The sequence below is a fragment of the Periophthalmus magnuspinnatus genome, chromosome 18 (genome assembly GCF_009829125.3).
Source record: "Periophthalmus magnuspinnatus isolate fPerMag1 chromosome 18, fPerMag1.2.pri, whole genome shotgun sequence".
Taxonomy (NCBI): Eukaryota; Metazoa; Chordata; class Actinopteri; order Gobiiformes; family Gobiidae; genus Periophthalmus; species Periophthalmus magnuspinnatus.
In genome coordinates, this window is record NC_047143.1 from 9,303,981 (window position 1) to 9,317,568 (window position 13,588).

The 13,588-nt window shown below is 44.6% G+C and overlaps 1 protein-coding gene across 4 annotated transcripts in view; it reads left to right on the top strand.

Annotated features, from left to right (window-relative positions):
• Positions 1-13,588, top strand: part of dock11 (dedicator of cytokinesis 11) — a 104,617-nt gene that overhangs the window by 63,352 nt on the left and 27,677 nt on the right. For all 4 annotated transcript variants that reach the window (XM_033983231.2, XM_055229045.1, XM_055229046.1 and 1 more), the window contains 5 exons: positions 1,172-1,238; positions 2,064-2,111; positions 2,201-2,340; positions 2,850-2,965; positions 4,391-4,528. In XM_033983231.2, the coding sequence (XP_033839122.1) occupies positions 1,172-1,238; positions 2,064-2,111; positions 2,201-2,340; positions 2,850-2,965; positions 4,391-4,528 (509 nt within the window). The remainder of the gene's footprint in view (positions 1-1,171; positions 1,239-2,063; positions 2,112-2,200; positions 2,341-2,849; positions 2,966-4,390; positions 4,529-13,588) is intronic.

Genomic DNA, 13,588 nt, shown 5'->3' on the forward strand with positions numbered 1-13,588 from the left:
ACTAACATGTCGGAGATATACTTTGGACTTAGGCCATGGAGAGACTTATACACAAGCAGAGCTGCTTTAAAGTCTATTCTTTGAGCTACAGGAAGCCAGTGCAGAGACCTGAGCACAGGACTTATGTGCTCATACTTCCTGGTTCTAGTCAGGACCCGAGCAGCAGCATTCTGGATGTACTGCAGCTGTGTTAAGGCTCGTTTGGAGAGGCCAGTGAGCACGCCGTTACAGTAGTCTAACCTACTGGAGACAAATGCATGGATAAGTCTCTCTAAGTCTGGCTTTGACAGTATACCTTTGATTTTTGCAATGTTTTTTAGGTGGTAAAAAGCTGCAGATGTTATTGATTTGATGTGGCTGTTAAAGTTCAAGTCTGAGTCCATTATTACCCCTAGATTTCTAGCCTGATTTGAAGGTTTTAGAGAGAGAGACTGGAGGTGACTGCTGACACTTTCTCTATGTTTCTGTGGGCCAAAGATGATAACTTCAGTCTTGTCTGAGTCAAAGATGAAGATAGTGAAGTTCAGATCTTAGCCAGAGAAAAGAAATGGTTTGAGAGAGGAGTTAATTTTTTGTTAGGAAAGAGAGTCCTTCATTAAACAGAAATGGGGGCCTGAGACTTAATCTCTCCCCCATCTACAACACCATCCTCAGACCCAGAACAATGAGAACAATAGCAGGGTTGTCATGGGCTGAATAGGTTAGTCTCAACTGAAACTGGAGACAATAGCTGTTTACAGTTTCAGTGTGGTTAGCCCCTCCCCTCAGATAGATTTAAAGGCAGTGGCCACCAGCAATCTGACCAGAACTGAAGTAGCGGCTTGGATGAACAGCGAAACGTCTTCACTCCTACAAGATTTGTCCAGTTGACAGATTTAACTTCGTTGTTTGCTACTAAACAAAAGGTAAAAAGGTAGCTGTTGAAAGTACAACTTCATGGCATCACAAGGTGGAACAGAGCATTTTGAGCTTTGGAGTTGTAAACAGACTAATCTTCAAAGGGTTACTCAAACGTGTGAATGAAATGAAGCAACCCACAAGAGTCAGTTTTGCGTAATATAGGCCCTTTGATACAGGGAATTACTTGATCCTAGTTTATGATAATGATCATATCATAAGGAAGTTTCAGAAAGACTACGGCTTAAATATTGTTGTTTTTGTTCGCACGCAGATACTTTGACAGCCTACTGGAACAAAGTCAACCCACAAGATGTTATGAACTTTCTCAGTCTGCTGGAGTGAGTTTCGTAGTTTTAAAATACATTATTGTTCTAAATTGAAGGTAACTTTTCCGGTGAAGGGTTCGACACCTGTTTTGCCTGTAATGTTCTATAGTAAGTAAATTATCCAATCCACTTTATCTTTATATAATCAATTATTTATATCCATGTAGACAATTGTATGATAGGTTACAGGTCAGATCTGTGGAGAGGCTTCAAGGTATTATTTAGCAGTTAAAACATCAAATTGAAAATGGGTAAGATGGATAAATTTAAAACCATCTTGTGACAGCCGAATTGCACTTCCATGCTCGGGGCAAGGCTCCAGGTCCATGGTCAGAGTAGTGCTACATGAGATACTGATGTCATCCAAACATTACAATTGTTTTCTTAATTCATAAAATTAATCAAATTAATCAAAATTGTATTTGAAGTATCCTCTTAATAATAAGGCAGATTTTAGTAATTCACAAAATTCACTGTGAGACAGATAGTGTAAACACTACATTACTTCTGGTTTTATCGTCAGCTTTTTCTGCATTTATTTCACTTCTCTGCACCTTTTAGTGTCCATTTATGTAATGCATTGGGTTTGGCTTGTGTTAGATACATTGGCACTGGATATATAGTAGCCATGCGTTTGTTAAAGCCATGCTGGCCTCCTCTGAGAGCTAATACTCTCCAGGTTCCGCTTCCAACCCCTCAGATGGGGCAGTACGGTTCACTTTAGAGAGCAAAGATACTTGCGGCTCGTACCAATGCGCTCCAAAACAAACCAGTGGAAACGAGGCTATAGTGCACCTGTAACAACCAATACACTGCTTATTGTTTTTCTGCTCGTAGGGTGTGTATACTTCAATTTCGATATCTGGGGAAAAGGAATATTGGCCGGTAAGAATCTCTTTTGCCAAAATGTTTGATTTCACGGTAATTTATAGGCCTATTAATTTCCTTGTAATTATGATTTGCAACTTTTACAGAAGTCAAGATGTGTGTTTGTCAAAGCTGTTTTCATTGGAGAGGAAGTCACAGACCATGCCTGTCATGAGATGTAACAGAGCGAGCCTCATGCAAACCAAGATCAACCAGTTTATGGAGGCCTCCCTCACTCTCAATATGGGTAATGGCCGCATGCACAGCTTACCTCCACATATGATTTTTCCCTTCATATGGTCATATTTTCTCTACAAAGATTGCGTTCACAATATATTAGAATCTCTGTAATTTAAAATTGAGCTGGAGGTCAGGTCAGAATTCTATGGTAGAATTTGCTGTTGTCAGACTGTAGATTTGTTAACCTGGTTTATGGCTAATATGTCTTTTACTGGACCTATTTACATGAAACAAAAACTAAGCTGAAATTATGTTTTCACAGTAGCTTCAGAAAGTGGTGCCATTAACCACAATGATATGATTATTCTCTGTGGAAAGGACTTTAAGCCACAACATTAATACGGCAAATTTGAAGAGACATTTCCTAACAAATAATGACTGTTTTCAGTTTGTATTTATTTCAAAAACAATGACACATAGTGTTATATAGACCCCTGCCTCTGAAATTATGACCTTATCAGATTCTTGAACATAGAACATAACTGATTATGTGTGTTGTGTGTGTGATTTGTGTAGGTAGTGGTCTGTCTGAAGCAGAGATCCACCATCAGGCTCTGCTAGAGGGGAACATGTCCACAGAGGTGTGCCTGAGCGTGCTGGACGTGCTCTCTCTATTCAATCAGTGTTTCAAGGTAAACAATACATTGTAAGTATTGGTAATGCTGATCATCAAAGCACAAAAGCACAGATAACTGTGCTCTGATAAATACAGAAATGTAAATGCCTTCAGTAATATAGTGGTAAATGTCAACACTCAAATATTTTGATTGTATAATTATTCCTTTACTGAATATTAACAAAATATTTTAGTTCCATTTAAGTAAAAAAAAAAATAAAAAATTTATTCTCCATAGTTTTCCTTCTGCTCCAAACCGCATGCTTTTCCTGACAGGATTGGTTGTAGACTGCTTTATTAGAAAGACTAATCATTGACGATTTGAAATGACCTGAACAAATAAAAATTCTGTCACTATTCAACAAAAGTCTTTATTGACACCCGTGCCTGTGTCTATGGAGATGTTTACTTTAACTAAAATGTTCCACATTCGGACATACAACCTATATCTCCATAGAGGTTTGATCTGTGGTGAGGAATGTGGTAAGAAGGCTCACATTACCCACAATACCCACACTATAACACCCCCACAGTGCACAGGGGTGAAAAATGAGAATTGGGACAGTCCAGAATGAACATCTAAGCAACATAAAAATGCTGTCAGCAATGTCGTTAAACTACAGCTCACTTAATCAGAAAGTCACAACCTAGCCCTGTTTTAATAACTGCTGAATTGGCCAAAGATAAGAGCTGTGTTAACGTTTCACAGTGTTGTTATCTGGACAAGCCGCATATTTATTTACACCAAACTTTCCAGTCTTGTTCTTAACAACATTTTGACGAAATGTTCAGAAGTATTTTTTTATATCCAAAACCAATTCCAAGTTTTTTTTTTAAGTTTTAACTAAAATGAGGCGAAATTAGAATTTTTTGGCAAAATAAGCTGTCTCATAAAAGGTTGATTTTAGCCGTTTCTACATATAAAATGCCTTACTTTTTATATAAAAAACATTGCATAATGAAAAAGTTGTAATATTTTTTTCTTACTTTTATGTAAGTAAACTACAGAAGAAGTTTCAAATTGATATTTCTAAATTTAAGATTTTTTCGATTCACCTGCAGTATTGTAACTTAAAATTAGTTTAACTACTAAGCCTTTCCTTTTGACTGTCTCCACTCCAGTTAGCTCTCGCTGCTACGCTTCTCATAAGTTGTTAAGGTACAAGCACTGCTCTGTTTGAAAATATTCTAGTGAAATGCATTGTGGGGATTACACCAAAGTCCACATTGCACCACACTCGCTGGAAGTGCAGAGAGAACAGTGTGGTGAAGTGCATATGCTTTTGAAGTGTGAGTATTAGGACACGGCCAGTGTATGTTACTGTTGGACATTCCTGGTAAAGCAAAAACAACTTCATGGAGACAACCGTTTACCTGAAAAGTGACATAGTGCACCTTTTATGTGTCTCACTAAGAGTGCCGCTCTATGTAACTTGTGCAGACCCAGCTGCTGGAAAGTGAAGGTCACAACCCCCTGATGAAGAAGGTGTTTGATGTCTATCTGACGTTTCTCCAAATCAGCCAATCAGAGACAGCCATCAGACATGTGTTCGCCGCCCTCAGAGCATTCATCAATAAGGTATGCCACCCGCCCCCACAGGCCCCCTTCCCCATAGACACAAACTCATAGTACAGGGTCACAGAGCGGATTACATTCCTGTTATATGCGTCTCCAGACAATATTAAACAACACTTTTCAGGCTGTCACTTGTTTAGCCTATAAAAACTATGGTCTGTTTATGGGAAACTAAACACAAGGAAACAAGCAATACGCGTTCGCTAGTCCAGAATAAAAAAAATGGTATTATCTGGCTATTTATGTCAGTACTTTTTTCATTCAGAAAGTCTTATATCATAAAGAGTCATGTACTAGAGGAAAGGTAATCACCAATGTAACTTTAAGCCAATTAAAGAGGGAGTATTATGCAAAATTGACTTTTTGGAACTTTCAACCATGTTATAAAATTGTTCCCTCATCTAAAACATGCCTGAAGAGGTTTTACAGTTGAAACCAGAAGTAAAGACACATATGCTTTTTTTTCCTCACTGTCTGACATGAAATCACTAAAGTCACTAAACCTTTCCTATTTTAGATCAATTTGGATTACCAAAATAATTTCTATTTGCTAAATGTCAGAATAATGAGAGAAGGATTTTTTTGGACAATTTTTCATTGCTTCAAAGTCAGAGGTTTATATATCTTTCATTAGTATTTGGTACCATTGCCTTTATGTTCCTCCAATAAAAATGTTGTTCTTTATGATAACTTTTATTCATCAGCCCTTAGCATCTTAGTGAACCAGTGTAGCCAAACCCAGACGCTCTCGCGTGAACTGCCAGCCCGTGCCAAAACCAGTGCCACACCTCCCAAACCTCCCACATGGGCACATAAGAAAACATAACTTAACAATCTCCCCTTCTTTCTTTTTAGAAAAGTGCTGTAACAATAAAGCATGTAAACATTACTTCAAGATCAACAAATAAACAATAAACAACAGAAGTAAAGCATTGCAAAGTTCATTTTTATTTTGCAAACACCTTCACTGAGGGCCTTCAGAAGAACAAGTGCATAAGCCCCCTTTTTGGTCAAACAGTTAGCCAACTGCTCTTTGGTGGCCAACCACACAATCTGCTGAATAGTCCCAGTGTGTATGAGCTCCTTCATACTGCTGATCTCAAGGTCTTTTCTCTGTGACTGATTTTGTAGATTTAACTGCATCCAGAAGAGAATGATTGTCTGTTACACAAACAATGGGCCCATCTTTAGATGAGTAGTCCTTAGTGGTGATTTCTGAGTAAGGTGTAGCTAGAAAGACAGCACTATCAATCCCATCTGCAAGCACCAAAGTCTCTCCTGCTAATGTAGTCCGCACGACTCTCCGGATGCGCTTGGACTGCCAAGATATGGGTGAAAATTTTCCATTTTCACCCATGAGCATGATGAAGTGTCCACCCTGTGTACCTCCATCTGTCAGGTTTCCCATGGAGGAGTCACTGTACACCACCAGTTTGAGGGAGCTGTTGTCTCCCAGACGCTGAAACCTCAACATCATTCATTATTCATTATTACCTCATTAAGTGGCTCAGGGTCTTGTGTTGCGTCTTCATCACTTTCAGTGTCAGAAAGATCTGCTACTCGTGGTGCTACAGGGTTTTCAGTAGTTTCTATTTTTGATTTTGTATCGCCTGCCTTAGTTAGAGTTTCATTCACCTTTCTTAATCTAGACTGATGTACCCGTACATAAGATCATCCATGTCTCACAAATGCAACAGCTCTGTCTTGTCCTATCACCAACCCTGGACCTTTCCACTCATTATAGTCCACCCGCTTGTAGTAGACTTTATCTCCTGTGACATACCTTTCATCAACTGGCCATAGTTGTTTCCGAATGGCTCTCCTAAGTCTTTCGGAGCATTCTGCCTCTGTGAATGCCTTTCTCATAGCATGTAGCTTCGCGATGTGTTGAGCTACGCAGGAGCTCACACTGATTTCCAGGACAGGGGGTTTGTCAGTAAGCACGGAGGGCAAGTTTGGATTCTGACGATGTCATCCATTTTCCATTTTCTTCCGCTTATCTGGGGCCGGGTCGCGGGGGCAGCAGTCTAAGCAGGGACTCCCAAACTTCCCTCACCCCGGACATGGCCTCCAGCTCCTCCGGTGGGACCCCAAGGCGTTCCCAGGCCAGCCGAGAGACATAGTCCCTCCAGCGTGTCCTGGGTCTTCCCCGGGGCCTCCTCCCAGTGGGACATGCCCAGAACACCTCCCTAGGGAGGCGTCCAGGAGGCATCCTGAGCAGATGCCCGAGCCACCTCAACTGGTTCCTCTCAACGTGTAGGAGCAGTGGCTCTACTCCAAGCTCCTCCCGTGTGACTGAGCTCCTCACCCTATCCCTAAGGGTGCGCCCAGCCACTTGTATCCGCGACCTTTTCCTTTCGGTCATTACCCAGAGCTCATGACCATAGGTGAGGGTAGGAACGTAGATTGACCGGTAAATCGAGAGCTTTGCCTTTGGGCTCAGCTCCTTCTTCACCACAACGGACCGATACAGCGACCGCATCACTGCCGACGCTGCACCGATCCGCCTGTCAATCTCACGCTCCATCCTTCCCTCACTCGTGAACAAGACCCCGAGATACTTGAACTCCTCCACTTGAGGCAGAGACTCACCACCCACCCGGAGAGGGCAAGCCACCTTTTTCCGGTCGAGAACCATGGCCTCGGATTTGGAGGAGCTGATTCTCATCCCAGCCGCTTCACACTCGGCTGCAAAACGCCCCAGTGCCTGCTGCAGGTCCTGGCTCGAAGAAGCCATCAGGACAACATCATCTGCAAACAGCAGAGATGAAATCCTGTGGTTCCCAAACCAGACCCCCTCCGACCCCTGGCTGCGCCTAGAAATTCTGTCCATAAATATAATGAACAGAACCGGTGACAAAGGGCAGCCCTGGCGGAGTCCAACATGCACTGGGGACAGGTCTGACTTACTGCCGGCAATGCGAACACAGCTCCTGCTCCGGTCATACAAGGACCGGACAGCCCTTAGCAAAGAGCCCCGGACCCCATACTCCCAGAGCACCCCCCAAAGGACACCACGAGGGACACGGTCGAATGCCTTCTCCAGATCTGCAAAACACATGTGGACTGGTTGGGCAAACTCCCATGAACCCTCGAGGACCCGATGGAGAGTATAGAGCTGGTCCAGTGTTCCACGACCGGGACGAAAACCACACTGCTCCTCCTGAATCCGAGGTTCGACTATCGGTCGGATTCTCCTCTCCAGTACCCTGGAATAGACCTTACCGGGAAGGCTGAGGAGTGTGATTCCCCTGTAATTGGAACACACCCTCCGGTCCCCCTTCTTATACAGAGGGACCACCACCCCGGTCTGCCATTCCACAGGCACTGTCCCCGACCGCCACGCGATGTTGCAGAGACGTGTCAGTCAAGACAGCCCCACAACATCCAGAGACTTGAGGTACTCAGGACGGATCTCGTCCACCCCCGGAGCCTTGCCACCGAGGAGCTTGCCAACCACCTCAGTGACTTCAGCCAGGGTGATGGACGAGTCCGCCTCCGGGTCCCCAGTTTCTGCTTCCTTCTCGGAAGACGTGACAGTGGGATTGAGGAGAACCTCAAAGTATTCCTTCCACCGCCCGACAACATCCCCAGTCGAGGTCAGCAGCTCTCCACCCGCACTGTAAACAGTGTTGGTGAAGCACTGCTTCCCCCTCCTGAGACGTCGGACGGTTTGCCAGAATCTCTTTGAGGCCGTCCGATAGTCCTCCTCCATGGCCTCCCCGGACTCCTCCCAACCCCGAGTTTTTGCCTCTGTGACTGCCCGAGCCGCGGCACGCTTGGCCCGCCGGTACTCATCGGCTGCCTCAGGAGTCCCACGAACCAACAAGGCTCGATAGGACTCCTTCTTCAGCTTGACGGCATCCCTTACTTCCGGTGTCCACCACCGGGTTCGGAGATTGCCGCCGCGACAAGCACCGCAGACCTTACGACCACAACTACGAGCAGCCGCATCGACAATAGAGGTGGACATGGCCCACTCAGAGTCCATGTCCCCAGCCTCCCCCGATATCAAGGAGAAGCTCTCCCGGAGGTGGGAGTTGAAGACCCCTCTGACAGAGGGCTCTGCCAGACGTTCCCAGCAGACCCTTACGATGCGCTTGGGCCTGCCAGGTCTGTCCGGCTTCCTCCTCCGCCAGCGGATCCAACTCACCACCAGATGGTGATCAGTTGACAGCTCAGCCCCTCTCTTCACCCGAGTGTCCAAGACACGCGGTCGGAGGTCAGATGACCTAGAGTGTCCTTGTGCCACGTGCACCGATGGACACCCTTGTGCTCGAACATGGTGTTTGTTATGGACAAACTGTGACTAGCACAGAAGTCCAATAACAAAACACCACTCGGGTTCAGATCAGGGAGGCCGTTCTTCCCAATCACGCCCCTCCAAGTGTCACTGTCATTACCCACATGGGCATTGAAGTCCCCCAGGAGAACAACGGAGTCCCCAGTTGGTGCACTGTCTAGTACCCCTCCCAGGGACTCCAAGAAAGCCGGGTACTCCGCACTGCTGTTTGGCCCGTAGGCCGACACAACAGTGAGAGACCTGTCCCCGACCCGGAGGCGCAGGGACGCGACCCTCTCATTCACCGGGGTGAACTCCAACACGTGGCGGCTGAGCTGTGGGGCAATGAGCAAGCCCACACCAGCTCGCTGCTGCTCCCCGCGGGCAACGCCAGAGAAATGGAGAGTCCAACCCCTCTCAAGAAGTTGGGTTCCAGAGCCCAAGCTGTGCGTGGAGGTGAGGCCGACTATATCTAGCCGGTAACGCTCAACCTCCCGCACAAGCTCAGGCTCCTTCCCCCCCAGCGAGGTGACATTCCATGTCCCCAGAGCTAGTCTCCATGTCCGGAGATCTGGTCGTCGAGGTCCTCGCCTTCGACTGCCGCCCAGATCTCTCTGCACCCGCCCCTCATGGCTCCTCTCGCAGGTGGTGGGTCCACGGGAGGACGGCCCCACGTCATTTTTTCGGGCTGGGCCCGACCGGGCCCCGTGGGGAAAGGCCCGGCCACCAGGCGCTCGCTGCCGAGCACCCACCCCAGGCCTGGCTCCAGGGTGGGGCCCTGGTAACGCCAGTCCGGGCGACGTAAACGGCCTTGTTGTTCTTTTCTTCATGGTGGGCTTCTGAACCGCTCTTAGTCAGACCCGTCTCCCAGGACCTGTTTGCCATGGCTGACCCTACCAGGGGCATGAAGCCCCCGACAACATAGCTCCCAGGATCATTCGGGTGCTCAAACCCCTCCACGTTAAGGTGGCGGTTCGGGGAGGGGCAGAAGATGTCTGTTCAAGTTTAACAGGTTGTTTGAACATTGTCGCTTTGTCATGTTCAATGTCTAACACTGCACCTGCCCTTTTTAGTGATGCCTTGCTTAGCAATAATGGTATGTTTGCAGGGACAACCTCTGTTTCTATTTTGCATTTGGTCTGACCTATTTTTGCTGGTAAGGTAACTTTTCTTGTGGAATGAACAACTTTACCATCACCAAATCTGAATGGTCTTGCACTGTTTTCACCTACTATTTTGTGTAACTCACTTTTTGGCAGTCCACTTGTATAATCTTCCAGCCATTTTTCTCCACACACTGTTCTTGCGTAGGCTGTGTCGATTACTGCTGACCCCAAAGTCTCCACCATAAAGACATCTGTATCAGACAGTCTCTCATCTGAAAACACAGTGATGTTATATTCCTCATATTCAGCCTTTTGCCCATCATTTTTTGTCACTTTAACATGTTCTCTCTTGTTTGGACAGTCTTTTGCCCAGTGAAATGTGCTCTGGCAAACTGCACACCTTGTTCTCCTCCCATATTTATCAATGGGGTTTGTGCCTTGCGCCACCTTTTGGCCTTGTGGACTGTTTGTTTTGCTGTCTTTTTTACCTGTATATCTCATGTAATAGGCGCACTCACTGTCATTACTCATTTGCATTGGACTGCTACCCTCGCGTGGTGATGTCACGTCTCCAAAAATTATTTTCAAAGCTGATTTCATATTGGTAAAGGAGACAGTGGTGCAGGGTGTGAGTGCTAACTGTTTATCTTTTATATTGAGTCCGGCCGTATCTAGTAGTTTAAAAGCTAACGCGGCATCTGGAAGCTCCACTCTGAATTTGAGCATCCTGTTGTAACTGTGCAAACTCAACCATGTAAACCACCGTGGACACAACGCTCTCTCTAGTGACACGATCAAACTCCGTGTAAGCCTCGTATTGGCGATCTTTTTCTTCTTTTAAGAACACAGAGTCTAGTTTTTCCAATAGAGCGGCCATACCGGTGTCAGCATTCAAACCATCAGCGGGAATCTCCAGCACACTTTCCCTCGCCCATCCTCTTAGCGATAAGGTAACTGCTAGCGCTTGCTTCTTTTTGTCCAGATCGTTCACTAATCTCCAGATTTCATTTTCAATTTTCCAAGTTTCATAAGACGTCTTCTCATCAAATGGCGGCGGAATCTTGTAATTACCAGCAGCAACCATCCTCTGCTACCAATGTTCCTCCAATAAAAAGACGTTGTTCTTTATGATAACTTTTATTCATCAGCCCTTAGCATCTTAGAGAACCAGTGTAGCCAACCCCAGACGCTCTCACGTGAACTGCCAGCCCGCATCGAATTTAAACTGTGTGACTTGGGTCAAACATTTTGGATATCCTTCTACAAGTTTCTTACAATATTTGTCAGGAATTTTGGCCCATTCCTCCTTACAGAAGTGGTGTATCTGAGCAAAATTTGTAGGCCGCCTTGCTCGCACATGCCTTTTCAGATTTGCCCATAATATTTCAATAGGATTGAAATCGGGGCTTTGTGACATCCACTCCAAAACATTGACTTTGTTATCCTTAAGCCACGTTGTAACCAGTTTGGCAGTATGCTTCAGGTTACTGACCCATTTCCGCCCAAGCTTTAACATCCTGGCTGATGGTTTGAGATGTTGCTTCAGTATTTCCACATACAGTACCGTATTTTGCGGACTATACATCACTCCAGAGTATAAGTCCTATCCTTTGATGGGTTTTATGTAATAAATACACAAAAGTTACTCTCAACCTGATCTGCAGCATTCACAAAGACACAGGGAAAACTCGCAGACTGCAACGGATGCTGTGGATGCGCGTCAAGATGTGATGAGTGTTCACGACGCTTGTCAAAGTCGTTTGTCTTCAAATGGAAAGATGATGTCCAACTACGGGCGTTCAACATGTTCTTGACGTGCTTCAGAGTCACACTGCTAGCATCAAAAATGTATGTAAATCTGGCTGAACACATTCTGTACTATACAGGACGCAGAACACAATGCGCGTTCATACACTGTAAAAAAAAAAAGCATCCAAAATTGCACCAAAAAAATCCACGAAACAGCGAGATCGTGAAAAGTGTTATATAGTGAGGGATCACTGTACAGCATGCTAATATTTACCGGTAATCAGATAATTATGCTAACGTAGCACATCACCTCTCAAACCATTTCTTTTCTCTTCAGCTCTTAGCCAAAGAAAAGAAATGGTTTGAGAGGGGAGTTAAAGATGCTATTTTTGATAGGAAAGACAATCCTTACTTAAACAGTAAATGGGGGGCCTGAGACATAATCTCTCACAGATCTATGATTCCATCCTCAGACCTAAAGCAAACAAAAAGAGCAATAGGAGGGCCATTAACGGTTGAATAGGGTTGTTAAGGATGAAACTGGAGACAATAGCTGTTTTCAGTTTCAGTGTAGTTAGCCCCTCCATTCAGACAGATATAAGGCAGTTTCCACCCGCAATATGACCAGAACGGAAGAAGCAGCTTGGATAAGCAGTGACACGTCTTCACTCCTACAACAATTTCTCCAGTTGACAGATTTAAACTTTGTCTTTTGCTATGTAATTTATACAATCAACCATTACAAACAGTTAATCAGATAACTATGCTAACATAACATATTTATTCTGCTACATGAAGCATAGCCAACGAACTGAATAAGTGTCCGGTCTGTTAACGTAAGATGTTAACGTAAGATATTAACAGTTAATCACTAAAGCATAAAAAACAAGCTAACAAGTTTACTCTCGATCTCACTCCATATCACTAAATCCATTGAATTCTTCATCCTCAGTGTCACTTCTGAACTCCGTCAACTCTGGAAGTAGATGAAGCGCCGCTTCCGCTTCCGCATGGCTGTCACACTGGTACATAAGCCTATAGTGCTCTTGCACGGTTGTTAGTGTGACAACAACGAAGATGAGAAATTATATATTTTAATAATTTCACATATAAGTCACATCTGTATAAGTCACATCCCCGGTGAAACTATGAAAAAAAGTGTGCCCTCTAGTCCAGAAAATACGGTAATATTCTTTCCTCGTGATTCCATTTATTTTGTGAAGTGCACCTGCAGCAAAATGGGATGGTGTTCTCAGGCTTGCATGTGTCCCCCTTTTTCCTCCAAACATAACTATGGTCAAACAGTTTAATTTTAGTTTTGTCAGACCACAGGACATGTCTCCAAAATTTAAGGTCTTAGTCCTTTTGTGCATTTGCAAACTGTAATCTGTCTTTTTTATGTTTCTTTTGAAGTAATGGCTTCTTCCTGGGAGAGTGGCCTTTCAGCCCATGTCAGTACAGTACCGTACTCGTTTCACTGTGTATATAGACACACTCTTATTAGCTTCAGCCAGCATCTTCACAAGGCCTTTTGCTTTTGTTCTTGGGTTGATGTGCACATTTCGGACCAAAGTACGTTCATCTCTGGGACACAGAACCTGAGCGGTATGATGGCTGGGCATTTCCTTGGTGTTTATAGTTGCATATAATTGTTTGAACAGATGAACATGGCACCTTCAGGCATCTGGAAATTGCAGCCAAGGATGAACCAAACTTGTGCACTTGGCCACAATTCTCTTCCTGATATCTTGGCTGATTTCCCATGATGTTACACAAAGAAGCAGTGTGTTTCAGGTGTGCCTTCAAATACATCCACCGGTGTGTCTTTAATTAACTCAAATGTTGTAAAGCAACAAAGCTAATAGAAGCTTCCAAAGACATGACATCATCATCTGGGTTTTTCAAAATTGTTCAAAGACATTGTAA